Genomic DNA, 13,758 nt, shown 5'->3' with positions numbered 1-13,758 from the left:
CTCCCTCAAAGGCTCAAACCTCATGTGAAATTCGCCCAGTCGGTGAAACCTTGTTGACGCAACACTAGCAGATCATATCACAAGCCCGTATCTGTTTCTTTGCAACCAACACCGATCAAATCCTTAAAGATCTTCGAGGTCCTGGAGAAGCAGCTATACACTTGGGTCCTCTCTTAACCCCGTCTCATCAATCATGGTGAACTCCGACCCTGAATACCCACCCGGCGAGCCAGCCCCTGAGATTCTGGAGGAGCGCATCTGGATCGATGGCTGCTTCGACTTTTTCCATCACGGTTAGTCTATTGTCATGCATGCCAGATAAGTTCAAGGACTAAGTTCTCGCAGGCCATGCTGGAGCGATCGTGCAAGCCCGCCAATTAGGCAGCGAGCTCTACATCGGCGTCCACTCCGATGAGTCCATTCTCGAGAACAAGGGCCCAACAGTCATGACCCTGCAAGAGCGGTACATCACCTCCAGCCTTACCCTACCTCACGGCACTTTACTAACATTCCCAAAGCCTGGCCGCCGTCGACGCCTGCCGCTGGGTCACACAATCCGTCGGCCAAGCCCCCTACGTGACGCAACTCGACTGGATCAGCCACTACGGCTGCAAATACGTCGTCCACGGCGACGACATCACCTCGGACGCAGACGGCTACGACTGCTACCGCTTCGTCAAGGAGGCCGGCCGCTTCAAGGTCGTCAAGCGCACCCCCAGCATTTCCACCACCGACCTCGTCGGCCGCATGCTCCTCTGCACAAAGACACACTTTATCAAGTCTCTTGAGAAGCTCCTGGCTGGCGACGAGGCCCAGGGCCAGGGCGCGACGTCCCGGGACGAGATCAAGGCCGAGGCTGGTGCTCTGACGGAGCGGATGAAGCTTTATGCCACCGACGAGACGGGCAAGAACCCCGGCGTCGAGGTGTGGTTTTGGTCTGCGTCGGGTGAGGCCAAGGCCGAGGCCACGGCCGAGGAGAAGGGCGTCTTTTCGAGGTTCTTGCCGGGTAAGGGCCCGCGGATCGGTCAGCGCGTCGTCTACGTCGATGGCGGCTTCGATTTGTTTTCGAGTGGGCACATTGAGTTCCTCCGCCGGGTGGTCGAGGCCGAGGAGGAGCTCGCGCGCGGAGAGGGTTGGTATACCGAGCAGGCCGTCAATGAGCGCGTCAGCAAGGGCGGCGATTACCCGCCCGCCTACGTCGTGGCGGGCATCCACTCGGACGAGGAGATCAACCACTGGAAGGGCATCAACTACCCCATCATGAACATTTACGAGCGTGGTCTCTGCGTGTTGCAGTGCAGGGTAAGAACTGCAAGAGTGTCTACAGAGTACTAAAGAACATTGTGCTAACGAGTGGTGTACAGTACGTTAACGCCGTCGTCTTCGGCGCCCCGTTTGCCCCGACAAAGGCTTACCTCACGTCGCTGCCGTGGGGCACACCGGACGCCGTGTACCACGGCCCCACGGCCTTCATGCCGCTGACATACGACCCCTATACGGCGCCCAAGGAGATGGGCATCATGCGGGCCGTGGGCGAGCACGAGTTTGCGAGCGTCAACGCGGGGACGATTGTGCAGCGCATCATGAAGAGCCGTGATATGTACGAGGAGCGGCAGCGCAAGAAGGGCATCAAGGCCGAAGGGGAGACTGCGGCGCGCGGGAGAGAGATTCTCGAGGAGGAGCAGGCGAAGCGGGAGGCAGACAGGGCGCGGCAGTGAGATCATGTGGTCCTCGGGTGCGCCTCTGGTGGGATTTTGGGGAGAGAGCATTATCAAGTTATGAGGCGGCAGCATATTTAATTTGGATACCTTGAGTAGCAGCATTCTTTACCTTGAAGGGCAAAATGGGTTGGCCTTCAACAGGTCACGGGCTGAAGAAAGGGGACTACCAAACGATACCTGGAGACCGGACTGGAAACCACAGACAGTAAAACATTACCTACCTAGTACACTTATCACGTCGTGTCTGCTACTTTAGTTTCCGCATGTCATTGCTTGGAATGTCTCGGTTGGGCATGTGTGGGCTAGTATGGGTGTGCGCGAGAGTGTCTCAGAAGGAAGAACGGCGTCTTTGCATTCTTTCCAGACCGCCTCTCTGTGATTGATATACCTAGCCAGACATACTGCACAAACAAGTGCGAACCCAAAGATTAGTGCCGCGATCCAAGGGAGCAGACGAGACATGGCCGGTGCTAAGCCACACAAGAGTGTAGGTAAGGTACCCCGCGATTTGCAGGTCAAGTGACCAAAAGTCATGAACCAACCGGGCGTTTTGCGCCCCCGTCTTCTTGCTTCAAACGCAGAGTTGCCCAGGTTGCGTTGCAGGGCTGAGACGGTCGTGCTGTTCGTGTTGTTGCCCCTGCACTTATTGAGGGCAGACCGGGCAAGTTGAGGTTCATAAGGTAAGGTTAGGTACTTTGATGTTTTGTATTGGATTAGAAATCGGTTGGTCTGCAGTGAGGGATAAGCAGCTGCCAGATCTGGGCATCCATCTCGTCATATGTAGGTAAGATAATCCCCATTGTCCCTCCGAGCTGACCGGGGAGAAGAGAGAAAGTGTGTGTGTGAAGGAAACCGTGGAAGCAGATCCGGGCCTCCGGCAATGAAGTGTGCATGCAGGAGGTGCGCATTGGTGGTGCATCGTGTGAGAGACGAGGTGTACAGTGCCAGGAGACGCAACACCTGCCTCAATGGTTACACTCGGCACCTTGGGGGGGGATCTTGCCTCCGCCAACCGATACGATCCAATGTTCGAGAAGGAGTTTGGATCTGTTGAAGAGATTTAAACGATGGGAGGAGCAAGGGGAGGAGCACGGGGGGTTGCCACCTACCTGACCATTGGGACAAGAAAAAGGAGGCAGGTGGTGGTGAGTGGTCAGCGGTGCCTTCCATTGTGGTTGCTCGGACTTGTTTCCCCACGTCATCGCCTACACTCGGCTATCCGCGGGAGGGGTAACATGGGAAACCGAGAATGGAAGGGACAAGGAAGGAAGATAGCGATAACACTTGCTCTCATTGCCCCAATTCCGCCCTTTGCACCTACCCTCCCAGCCCCAGGTACCTTACCCTAGGTAGGTATCTGGGTACCGTATGTGTGGAGGGGCAAACCCGTCTGGGTTGTCGCACTCGCAGTTTGTCCCAGCATCAAGTCACCTCAATGCTCAATGCGGGCAAGTATTTTTCAGCTGCACGCATCACAACAACAACCTTGAAGCCTTGGCGACGAACTTGACGATGAATTCCGCACTCTTCTTTCCGTCTTGTTCGCGACTTGCGAGTTCGCGAGGCCATATGTGCGCACTTCCGGAGTTACGACTTATTATCTTCCCGAAAAAGACAACGCCATTATCATCGGAGATGACCTCAATTGATTCGATCGGCCGCATCAAAACCTTGTCTGACCATGTCAATAGTTGTCGACCAAAGGGCAAAAAGGGCGAATTGGACAAGTAGGGCGCGCTTGATCATTGCGATGTCGGACCTTGCCCATGCTCATCCCCTGAGCATGACAACATGCGCGCTGCACCCGGAATGAGCTTATCGGGTAGCTAATGTATTCGGAGTCATAGACTGTTGCGTTCGAATGAGGTCGAATAAGATATCAAAACAACATCTACTCCGTACACTAGCTGAAATGCAAGTCCGATGCTGGAGCCACGCACCCGCGGTACATACACTACCACACTAATACCTTACGTTGAAGTTCGGCTTCGGACCGCGCGCACCAAAGCCGCAATGGGGCACAAGGACGTCGACCGACTGGAGCCGTGCCCGGCCGACGGCTTGTGGTGGGACAAACTGAGGTGCATCCATCGCCTTCTCGTACAGCATTCCCGTCCGTCAGGCAGTTCCCTGCCTCACGTTTGGACCGGCGCTGCTGTTGCTGCTACTGCATTGCGTTGCGGTGTACGACGGCATGTACCTGACGCGCCATTGACTAAAAAATCGACCCCCGACGAATGGGCGCCCGCGACTTGACCTCTTGTTTCGTCACAGATTTTTTTCGACATGTCCCTTGCAAGTCGCAACTTGCCGGTCTTCTTCAGACGCTCCCGAGTACGTGTGGCCATTTCGAGGTGGGATGGTCCCGGCTCTAGCGGATAACTGTGGAATCCGAATTTTCTTTCACTTCTCTTTTTTCTTTCTTTTTGCCATCCTCAGCCTTGGGTTTGGTAGTCTGCCAACTGGCTTATCTCTGAAGAACGGCATGTCTGTGTGGGGACTCGAGCAGCAAGACAATCCTTTCTTGATCAAAAGGACGGGCTTCGATTCGATCATCGCCGACGCACTGGCGCCAGTTGGAAGACCAGAGATGAGATGAGATGTGAGAGAAACAGTTCCATCCTGACAACCCCAAAGTTCAAACCGCTGCCACCGACGCTTCACAATTGCTCACGCGCTGGTGGGTCCCGGTCCGGCTCCACTTGGAAAAACAGTACTCGGGCTCGGCATGGGCATTCCACGATGAGCCCTCAACGTTGGACATTGGCACAACGCTCTCAAGAGTTGCTATCCTGTACGGTCGACGGTACAGAATAAGAAGACAATGGCGGAAGGGAAACTTCAAGGGGCTTACGGCGTTGCCTCCATCTGGCGACCTTTCCGCATGTGGATCCCCCGGGCAAGCGACGGCATACCAACGACAAAAAGCCATGCAGCATATCGGCCGCCTTGGCTTGAAAGTTCCAGTCACCCATCCTCCACGGTCCACGCTCCATGCTCCACCATCGACATCCATCCATGACTTAGGTTGACTAGGGCATGGATCAATTTCTGAACCGTTGGCGTCTGCTGGTCTCTTCTCTTACACGCATCTGGTTTACCGTCTGGCAACCACCCCCAACCAACCATACGGAGTATCCGTACCCAGCAACCACTTCAGACGCACGAGTTTGCTTGTTCCTCTTTTTTTTTTTTTTTTTTTTTTTTTTTTTTTTTTTTTTTTTCCTCTGTGTGTATTTGTGCTACCTTACACACACTCTGCGAGGTACCGGACAGACGAAGAGTCTTCCTCCCCTTACCCTTCCCACCCCATCCACATCCATGCTCCATGCACTGCACAGGTCAAATTCTCCATGATAGTCCCTGTTATCTGAAAACGCCCTTTCCCAGACCGGACCCGCTGCCCCTCTGCATTGGTCTTTGAGTCACCTGCTCCATCTGTCACTAGAACCTTGAGCCAAGCCAAACTGTGACAAACCTGTCCTACTTAAGCTCTTCCGTCACTCCTGCAACTTGACCTGGGGGCTTTGTTCTCTTCCTTCTCCATCATAAGCTGAATATCCTCCTCCTCCTTGTGTATTTCCTCTTGCATAATACACATACTACGTGTGTGTATCCTCTAGCCTGAGCTACCTACTTCCTCGTTTAAGTAACGGCAAATCGACCCCTCAACCCCTCCAACTCCGAGACATCCTTCATATACCCACCACATCAACTTTCACGAACAACAGATTCGCATCAACAACCACAATGGCTCCCGGAACCATCTCCCCCGGCCTGCACCATGGCAACCAGGACATCGACCTGACTTCCTCCGCCATTGAGCACAAGCTTGAGGCTATTCCCAATGGCAAGGCTTCCAACGGCACCAAGACCGCCTACCAGGAGCTCGACGCCTCTAAGCTCACTTACAGCCGCACCCAGAACCCCCGTGCTGTACCCGACCCTGCCACCGCCAATGCCGGCTCCGAAACCATCGCCACCGACCATATGGTTGCTGCCACCTGGAAGGTCGGCACTGGCTGGTCCACCCCGGAGTTGAAGCCCTACGGACCCATCTCGCTCATGCCGACTGCCTCCGTCCTGCACTACGCCACCGAGTGCTTCGAAGGCCTCAAGGTCTTCCGCGGCTTCGACGGCAAGCTTCGCCTGTTCCGCCCCGACCGCAACTGCGAGCGCATGCTCATGTCCTCCACCCGCATCGCCCTGCCCTCCTTCCCTCCCGCCGAACTCGAGAAGCTCATCATCGCCCTCATGGCCGTCGACGGCCCCAAGTGGCTGCCCCGCGAGCGTCCCGGCTCCTTCCTCTACCTGCGCCCCACCATGATCGGAACTCAGCCCCAGCTCGGCGTCCAGGCACCCTCCGAGGCCATGCTCTACATCATCTGCACCTACATGCCCGTCATGGACTCTCCCGTCGGCGGCATGAAGCTCCACACGAGTCCCGAGGATATGGTTCGCGCCTGGGTTGGTGGATTCGGCTACGCCAAGGTCGGTGCCAACTACGGCCCGTCACTGCTGGCTACCGTTGAGGCTCGTAGCCGTGGATTCGGTCAGATCCTCTGGCTGTACGGACAAGAGCAATACTGCACCGAGGCCGGAGCCAGCAACTTCTTCGTCGTGTGGAAGAACAAGGAGACCGGCAGGACGGAGATTATTACTGCGCCCCTGGACGACAGATTGATCCTGGACGGTGTCACTAGACGCAGCGTTCTCCAGCTCGCCCGCGAGCGCCTTAGCGACAGCGTCGACATTGTTGAGCGCAGATACACCATTGACGAGGTCATTCAGGCCCACGAGGAGGGTCGCATCGTCGAGTCCTTTGCCGCTGGTACTGCTGTAAGTTTTGATCAGTGCTCTCTCTCTCGTCCAAATGGTCAACTAACTACATCTCAGTTCTTCATCTGCCCCATCTCCCTGATCCACCACCGTGGTAAGGATGTCAACATGGGCATGGGCGGCGAAGGCGTCGGCGGCGAATACACCCTCCAGATCAAGAAGTGGATGAAGGACATCATGTACGGTGGCGAGCAGCACGAGTGGGGTGTTGTCGTCCAGGAGGAGCAGTAGACAGCTCTGCTTAGACGAAGAGGAGAGAGAAAAGAGATCAGAGACACGAGTAAAGAACGGCATTAGCCTTGGTCTCAAACGACCGAGGTTCGGGTTATGAGATTCAGTCATGGCTGGGGCGTTGTATGGCATTTTGCGCACCAAAAATCGGCGTTTGCATTGGGGGTTTACAAGCACCAAAAGAAGTGGTGCATGGTTTGGTAAACTTAGATAGAGTACTACCTCAGCATCAAAATTCACATCATTAATATGAGTATTACAGAAGGTTTCTTGTGCTTGTTTCCGGTTGCGCTGTATGAATACGTGAAACTTCTAAGAGCATACGGTCCTCGTGCATCTTGAATGTCTTGAGATCCATACGTACAAACATATGTACATACTGTGGCCATAACAAGATGCTCAAGGTCCTCTCCAGGGCTGTGTAAGGGCACTCGACCTTGGCCCCAGCTGCCAAAGTCAACTAGATACTTTTCCTACCTAGTCTCAAGCCAATCCGCGGCTTCAAGCCCGCCTGTAGGTTTGATAATTCCGAGTTTCTTCCACCTCGCCTCACACACAACAACGCTATTCACCAACTACTCAACCCTCACCACGGCTACCCCATTTACTACTTCCAGTGTCATCATCTTCTACCACCCCCACATATTCTGAATCCCCGAGCAAAAGTCATCCGGCACCCTACACTGCGGCGCCCCCGCCCCCGGCGCCCGGAAACACTTGTGGCCCCCGCTATCGAGCTGGATACATACGTGGCCCAGCGGCGTGGCGTTGGGGAACGTCTGCCGTAGGAAGCAGTCGGGCTGGAGGTTTACCTGCGTTCCCTTGTCGCGCGAAAACCACTGCCAGGATTCGCAGGTGCCGGAGAACCGGAACCCCGTGATGGCGTCGCCGGTGGGGCCGTTTTCGATGCAGTTTTGGGCTTGGGCGAGGACGGCTGCTAGGAGGGAGGTTGTGAGGATTGAGGGGGAACGCATCTGGGGAGGGTGGTGTGTTAGTGGATGGATGGATGGATGGATGGAAGACGGTTTGGGAATTGGGGTTGGCGACTCACTGTGAGGGAAAAGTGGCCGGTTTTGTTCAGTAGTGATGGTGGTCAATTCTTGAGTGAATACTAAGGAATGATTTCTTGACGTGAAGGAGAGTGAACTTGGAAGGAAAAGAAAAGAAGGACTATTCCGCGGTAAACTGGATGCAGCTGGGGGTGGGCAATGACTGGCGAAACTGAGTGCTATGAGTCTCAATATGTAGTTTACTCAAACCCTTCGTTCCTGACTGATTCAGTCTCTTGAAGGCCTTTATACGTGTATGAACTGACCCCATTTGATTAGTATGAGTATTGATCAGTAATGGATATACAGAGCTGTAGACTTTCAAAGTTCCACTTAACTTGATGGAAATGAGCATTATGGCTGTTCCGACTATTAGAAATAGAAGCACTTGTTTAGAGTTGTCTTGGCACAATTAAGAGGGATGATGATCTTTCTCCGTCGTGAGTCGTTACATAATGACGTGAGAAAGGTCGGTAGCTAACACGGTTTACCGCATTTGGGCATAAACTTAGTAAAAACCGCTGGCCCTCCGGCATCCCTTGTCGAACTCTTGGTTCTCGGAGTCATGAGACGAACACTGACACCACCGATATGTGTCTGAGTTCGGGTGCCTGGAAACTACAATTTACACTAGAGTCTAAATCTGGCACATAAATTCTGACTTTTGATCTGTGTCCTTCTGCCCGACATGATTAAGCCCCCGCGGCTTACAAGAAGTGGGATAAAGGGATGGCAGTTATCCGCATGTTGGTTTTTGGTATTTGATATGCGCCCGTATGAACTCGCCGGCGGTCTTGGCACAGTCCGGACGCTCCGAATGATGCTGACAGCCCGAGAAACACCGTTTGAGGACAATTTCCGGCGGATTATATTCAACTTTTTTAGAGTTATGGCGAGTCAGCTTGGACAGTTGATGCTATATTCAAAGCAAAGTTGATTGAGGTCATTCGAAATGATGAAGATCACTCCATGTTAGAACACATGATGGTTATAAGTAGGTAGATATCTGTTTGCAGGTTCCTTTTTGTTTGCCCTGCATCTTCAGCATCTCCTTGCTTTCTCAAAGCCTTTGGTCTTAGTTACTCATTCAGTAACAAATTTTCCATCTCTCAAATCACTCATCTTACCCTTTTTTCCCAACTATCACCCAGCCACGCCATCATAACCGATCCTTCAAACAAACAGTATAGACACAATTGCAGAACTATGAAGAGCCAACACATCGCCCTACCAGGCCTCCAAGCAGCAGCCCTCGCCTTCCTAGGAGCCCGCGGCGCCTCAGCAGGAAAAGTCTTTTGCGCCGATGCCAACAATAAAGTAGTCGCCGACACCAAGTGCGACAGTAAAGCGCCCACCAACACTTTCTACATGTTCAATAGCGAGGTGGAGCATCCCGTTGGAAGCACTGTCGACGAAAGCCAGGTGGACTTGTACGATAGCGCCGATATGATTGAGCGCCAGAACGCGCGGTTTCCGCCGGATTATGAGATGGAGTCGGAGGGATTTGGGAAGAGGCAGGAGTGTGGTCGTGGTGGGAGCAGGGGAGGTTGAAGATTGGGGAGAATGGGAGCGAGGATGGTCTGGTGTCTTTTGTTTTGGGACATTAAAACTATGCTGAGTTGGAATGCTTCGCCTCTCTAGAGCGAGGGTGAAGGCGGCTTGGTGGTTGTTAATAGTTATCAGCCGAATAAGGGCGGTCGGGATGTACACAGAGCTACGAGCCATGCAATGGGAGATGCAGTCAACTAGAACTATTACAAATCACGGCGGTGTCTAGGGATGGAATGTGAGCGTGTAAACATTGAATATCGAAACCGTCTTTACGCACAAGGTTCTATAATTCTTGTAGTGATCCCGTTTTATTTGCAATCTGAGTATACAAGTTAATGGAATTCAAAAACTCAACAAGAAAGCGGCAAATCGCTGCTTCCACAGATTGCATGAGACACACTTTCAAAACCCTCTTTCTCTAGGCTAAGGTCTTAGACATCAAAAACATTTAATTTCCCCCAGCCTTTGCAAATGAAATACCGGCAATGACATGCTAATAAATACATTGCACTAATTAAAGCTCCCAGGGAAGTCCTTTTAGAGGAGGCGTTGAAGATGTTCTTCACCACTCAGTAGTTCAAAGACTTGAAGATTACTTCGATTTCGTCCTTCCTCGCAGTTACTCAACGTGCTTAGCCGATCTCGGAGCATGTCGATACATGGGATGTTTACTAGGATTGGTAGCACTTGCACATTTTGTGTTGCCATTGGGTCTAACTACCTAAGCCGGGTCGTTCCGACAGACACCTTTTTGATCCTGCCAGGCCCTTGTTTCCCGAACGTGAAATGGCGTGCTAGGCTCAACCCTCCAGTCTCGAATACCTCATGATATCAATGATTGTACCGTTTCGGAGGATTTCCCTTGAAAGCCAGATCTTGTTAAGGTTGGTCTTTAGCGCCTTTGAAGCCGGAATACACCACCACATCAGTCACTGCCACCATATTACATGCGAGATTGAGTATGGCTAGAACTGTATTCAACATCTTGGTCGCCAATTTAGATGGTGCATCGACCAGAGCCTCGCTGGACTACCTGGGTTCTAACGATGGGGCATCGTCACCTCTGGGAATAATACCTTGGCAAACGGTCCTCATAGCAAAGATCGGCGTTGAGTGCAATTGGTTGGCCCGGTGGGGAGTTGCCATGCATTCGTGCCCTAGCTACGGCTACAGGTTTCAGTGATATTGGGTCCTGTGGAGCTCTAGGCATGACTAGTAAGATGGATCTACAGAGTAGCACGGCCGGTGGGAGATCTATACGACGCGGTCAACACCAATCATTCCCCGGCTGTAGTGGGATTCGACAAGGTCGTGATAATCCCGAGGCGGCAGAGTGGGGCCGGCAGACGGAGATGAACAATTCCCCGTCCGGACCGTAGGGTCGCGAAGTGTCCGTTTACGGCCATAAGATTCAACTCACAACCTCTTGGTCAAGCTGTAGACTACATGAAGAATTCGTCACCTTCTTATGCAAGAAATTTGATCTCCTAGTTTCTTCCAGCCTCAGCCTTACGCGTTTCACCATGACCTTCAAGATTGTCATCGTCGGCGGTAGCGTCGCCGGCTTGGCGCTCGCTAACATGCTCGAGAAGTTTAACATTGACTATGTTGTTCTTGAAGCCTACCCCGAGATTGCTCCCCAGGTCGGGGCCAGCATTGGCTTGTTGCCCAACGGATTGCGGATCCTCGACCAACTTGGCTGTTACGAAGCGTACCGGGCCAGAGCTGAGGACCAAGTATACCAACACGCCTATCTTAGAGGGGAGAATGGTGAAATCTTCTGCTATCAACATGATCTGATGGACATGTGGGAGAAAATGCAAGTGCCTTATCGAGTTGTACGAATAACGACTGACTAAGAGACAGGCTCGGATATCCCATGATTTTCATAGACCGGCAAATGCTCATTCAAGTTCTGTACGAGAACTTGAAGCACAAAGAAAGAGTGTTAACCTCGCAAAGAGTTGTGTCTGTGGAGTTTACTGATTCTGGCGCTCATGTTACTACCAAAGACAAAAAAGTTTTCAGCGGAGATATTGTCGTCGGAGCTGATGGAATCCACAGCACGGTCAGGAAGGAGATGTGGCGATATGCGCCAACCGGATATTTCCCCTTGGACGAGGAATCCAAGGTTCCTGCCTCCACTCTGTGCGTCTTTGGGATCTCTCACAGGCCGGACACCTACCCCGGAGCCAGTCAACACAACACGATGTCCCCTGGCCACAGTTATTTCGTAATGGCTGCGCCGGGAAACCGTGTCTACTGGTTCTTGTTCATGGAGTTAAAGACTCTCTATGGTAGAGATATTCCGAGGTATGCCATAACTCGCACATCCAGAAACCCGGGACTAATCTCCTCCCACAGGTACACAAAGGCCGATGAAGAGAGTATCATCAAGCAACACTGGAAAGATCGCATCCTGGAAAACATGACACTGGGTGACCTTTATGAGAGACGTATCGCTACGACGCTGGCACCACTCCAAACCTATGTCTTCGAAAAGTGGCACTACAAGAGGGCCATCACCATTGGAGATTCTGCACACAAGGTAAATAGCCATACTAGAGAGAAGTGCATCAATAGCACATTCGCTAATGATACGTCCTTGGGTAGGTTGATCCCGTCACGGGCCAGGGAGGCAATGGAGCAATCGAGTCAGCTGCGCATCTGGTCAACGCCTTGTTGCGTAACCTCGACCAAACCCCGGATGGTCTCAATCAGAAGCAGCTGGAGAGTGTCTTTTCTGAGGTGCATGCCAAACGCTTTGTAAGTGACGATAACCTCTACTAGTTGCATCTTGTACGAAGAATCCACAAGACTGAATTAGGAGCTGATCATGATCAGGAACGTGCTCAACACATCGTCAAACAGGGATACTGGCTCCAGGACGCTTTCACCCTGCGAACCACCATGGGCAAGCTGATTGCGCGCTACTTCATGCCTTATTTGGGTTCTTTCGGAGTTGTCTACAGAGGCGTCGAATTCTGTGCGCCTGCAACTAAGCTGGAGAGACTCGATGTACCTCATCGTCCTCGAGCAGTGTTGTTCGAGGATGAGTTGCCAGCGAAGCCTCTCAAGAGCTTGAGCAGTTTGAACAAGCTGCTTTCTGTCGCATTTGTCTGCATTCTTTGTGCTATAGCGGCAGGGGTGCTGCGTCTGCCAAGGAACCTCGAGACCCTGGTGGATACCTTGTGCTCTTCCACCCGTGGACATGCGTCGATGTTGCCGGCTATCGAGTTCATGACGAACACCGCCTCTCTCATCGCTCTCGCATTGGCCGACTTGAACCGCGTGGGTAACCAGCTGACATCTGTGACCTTGTAAGTCAATCCCTAGTCATCAAAGCCAATAGCCCAAAAATCTATTCTCAAGAGCAGACTAACTCGGAGAAAATCACTTTCAGCATCGTTATTTTCACCATCTTCAACAACACACTCGGCCCAGGTGGCTTTGCCCCAATCTCATGCCTCTTTGCCCATTGGTCATGCAACTCCATCGTCGGCAGACACGTTCCCCTCGAAAACGCCAAGAGAGTGTTGCCCATCACGGCCGCGGGATATCTTCTACCCGCAGCCGTCGCGCTGTATCGACAGGACGCAAACTCAATCAACGTCTGGCGCAACGCACCGATCCTGTGCTTCATGTTGGCCAGGAGTCTTTCCGTGTTTGGAACACAGTCCGGATCTCAGCAACTTGAGAACGAAGAGTCCAAGCTGCAGAGCACGAGGGAAAAGTCCCGGAACATGTTTGCCAAGGCAGATCTCCCGGTTCTTGGCCTTGTCTACTACTCGACCCTGGCAATTTCAGCAGCCATTCATCTCGCCAACGTTGCTCTCTTCGGTATAAAGTACAGCTTGTTTGGTGGTGAAAACGCGGCGATGATGGCCCTGGGTCTGTCCAAGCTGGACATTTTGATCTTCACGCTCTGCTCGCTGATGCTCGCCCTCGGCACGGCGCCGTGGAGTCTGCGACACTGCGGATATATCAACACGAAGCAGGCCTTGGCCCAAGCCGCAGCAGTGGTACTGGGATCGGCCGTCGTTGGTCCCGCGGCGACGCTCGCAGGTATCACAGCTTATCGTGAGGGAATTGTTGCTGGTCTGAGCCAGTAGGGACAAATTGATGAAGGGCAAACTAAAACATGGTTCCTTGCAGACCTCGCCCAGCGGATGCGACTCCCAAATCACTGTTAGAAAGGTCTACTGTGGAGACACATTGCAGAGTATCTGGTACTTGCCTTCAAAAAGGTCTTGTTAATTAGACAGATTCGTTCATGTGTCATTTCCAATAGTAAGACTAGACTTAGATTTTCTCCCAAGAATCTAGGCCATTGGTGTTATTCTCGGAAAATGTTCATCCAAACCCTC

General features: G+C 52.6%; 5 protein-coding genes across 5 annotated transcripts; 4 read left to right on the top strand and 1 right to left on the bottom strand.

The window, feature by feature from the left end:
* Positions 1 to 88: 88 nt before the first annotated feature.
* On the top strand, positions 89 to 2,056 carry BDP55DRAFT_160981 (cytidylyltransferase). Its single transcript, XM_060565676.1, has 4 exons — positions 89 to 293; positions 346 to 463; positions 519 to 1,302; positions 1,365 to 2,056. The coding sequence occupies exons 1-4, from the start codon at positions 194 to 196 to the stop codon at positions 1,716 to 1,718; spliced, it is 1,356 nt and encodes a 451-aa protein (XP_060429249.1). The 5' UTR covers positions 89 to 193; the 3' UTR covers positions 1,719 to 2,056.
* Positions 2,057 to 5,471: 3,415 nt separating this feature from the next.
* BDP55DRAFT_552770 (branched-chain amino acid aminotransferase) lies at positions 5,472 to 6,791 on the top strand (the record flags this gene model as incomplete). The annotated part of the gene is made up of 2 exons (XM_060569234.1): positions 5,472 to 6,560; positions 6,618 to 6,791. The coding sequence occupies 2 exons, from the start codon at positions 5,472 to 5,474 to the stop codon at positions 6,789 to 6,791; spliced, it is 1,263 nt and encodes a 420-aa protein (XP_060429248.1).
* A 372-nt stretch (positions 6,792 to 7,163) lies between these two features.
* Positions 7,164 to 8,210, bottom strand: BDP55DRAFT_768788 (uncharacterized protein). The gene is made up of 3 exons (XM_060581036.1): positions 8,160 to 8,210; positions 7,843 to 8,084; positions 7,164 to 7,765 (listed from the first exon to the last, which is right to left on the bottom strand). Exon 3 carries the CDS (start codon positions 7,763 to 7,765, stop codon positions 7,421 to 7,423), a length of 345 nt encoding a protein of 114 aa, XP_060429247.1. The 5' UTR covers positions 7,843 to 8,084; positions 8,160 to 8,210; the 3' UTR covers positions 7,164 to 7,420.
* An 836-nt stretch (positions 8,211 to 9,046) lies between these two features.
* On the top strand, positions 9,047 to 9,391 carry BDP55DRAFT_632415 (uncharacterized protein; the record flags this gene model as incomplete). Its single annotated transcript, XM_060572420.1, has 1 exon — positions 9,047 to 9,391. One exon carries the CDS (start codon positions 9,047 to 9,049, stop codon positions 9,389 to 9,391), a length of 345 nt encoding a protein of 114 aa, XP_060429246.1.
* Positions 9,392 to 10,914: 1,523 nt separating this feature from the next.
* Positions 10,915 to 13,727, top strand: BDP55DRAFT_715840 (uncharacterized protein; the record flags this gene model as incomplete). The annotated part of the gene is made up of 6 exons (XM_060578321.1): positions 10,915 to 11,161; positions 11,284 to 11,704; positions 11,756 to 11,939; positions 12,005 to 12,157; positions 12,182 to 12,711; positions 12,744 to 13,727. 6 exons carry the CDS (start codon positions 10,915 to 10,917, stop codon positions 13,501 to 13,503), a joined length of 2,295 nt encoding a protein of 764 aa, XP_060429245.1. The 3' UTR covers positions 13,504 to 13,727.
* Between the last annotated feature and the right edge of the window lie 31 nt (positions 13,728 to 13,758).

This window comes from Colletotrichum godetiae (genome assembly GCF_030913485.1).
Source record: "Colletotrichum godetiae strain CBS 193.32 chromosome Unknown BDP55scaffold_22, whole genome shotgun sequence".
In the NCBI taxonomy this organism is placed as follows: Eukaryota; Fungi; Ascomycota; class Sordariomycetes; order Glomerellales; family Glomerellaceae; genus Colletotrichum; species Colletotrichum godetiae.
The sequence above is the reverse complement of the archived record's forward strand: the minus strand, read 5'-3'. Positions and strand labels throughout refer to the sequence as shown.

Excerpts from the sequence above, each read along its gene's own strand:
- BDP55DRAFT_768788 (XM_060581036.1), bottom strand. The coding sequence starts at position 7,765 with ATGCGTTCCCCCTCAATCCTCACAACCTCCCTCCTAGCAGCCGTCCTC.
- BDP55DRAFT_160981 (XM_060565676.1), top strand. The coding sequence starts at position 194 with ATGGTGAACTCCGACCCTGAATACCCACCCGGCGAGCCAGCCCCTGAG. Across the intron at positions 464-518 it reads GTCATGACCCTGCAAGAGCG|CCTGGCCGCCGTCGACGCCT; the intron begins GTACATCACCTC and ends ACATTCCCAAAG. Across the intron at positions 1,303-1,364 it reads TCTGCGTGTTGCAGTGCAGG|TACGTTAACGCCGTCGTCTT; the intron begins GTAAGAACTGCA and ends AGTGGTGTACAG.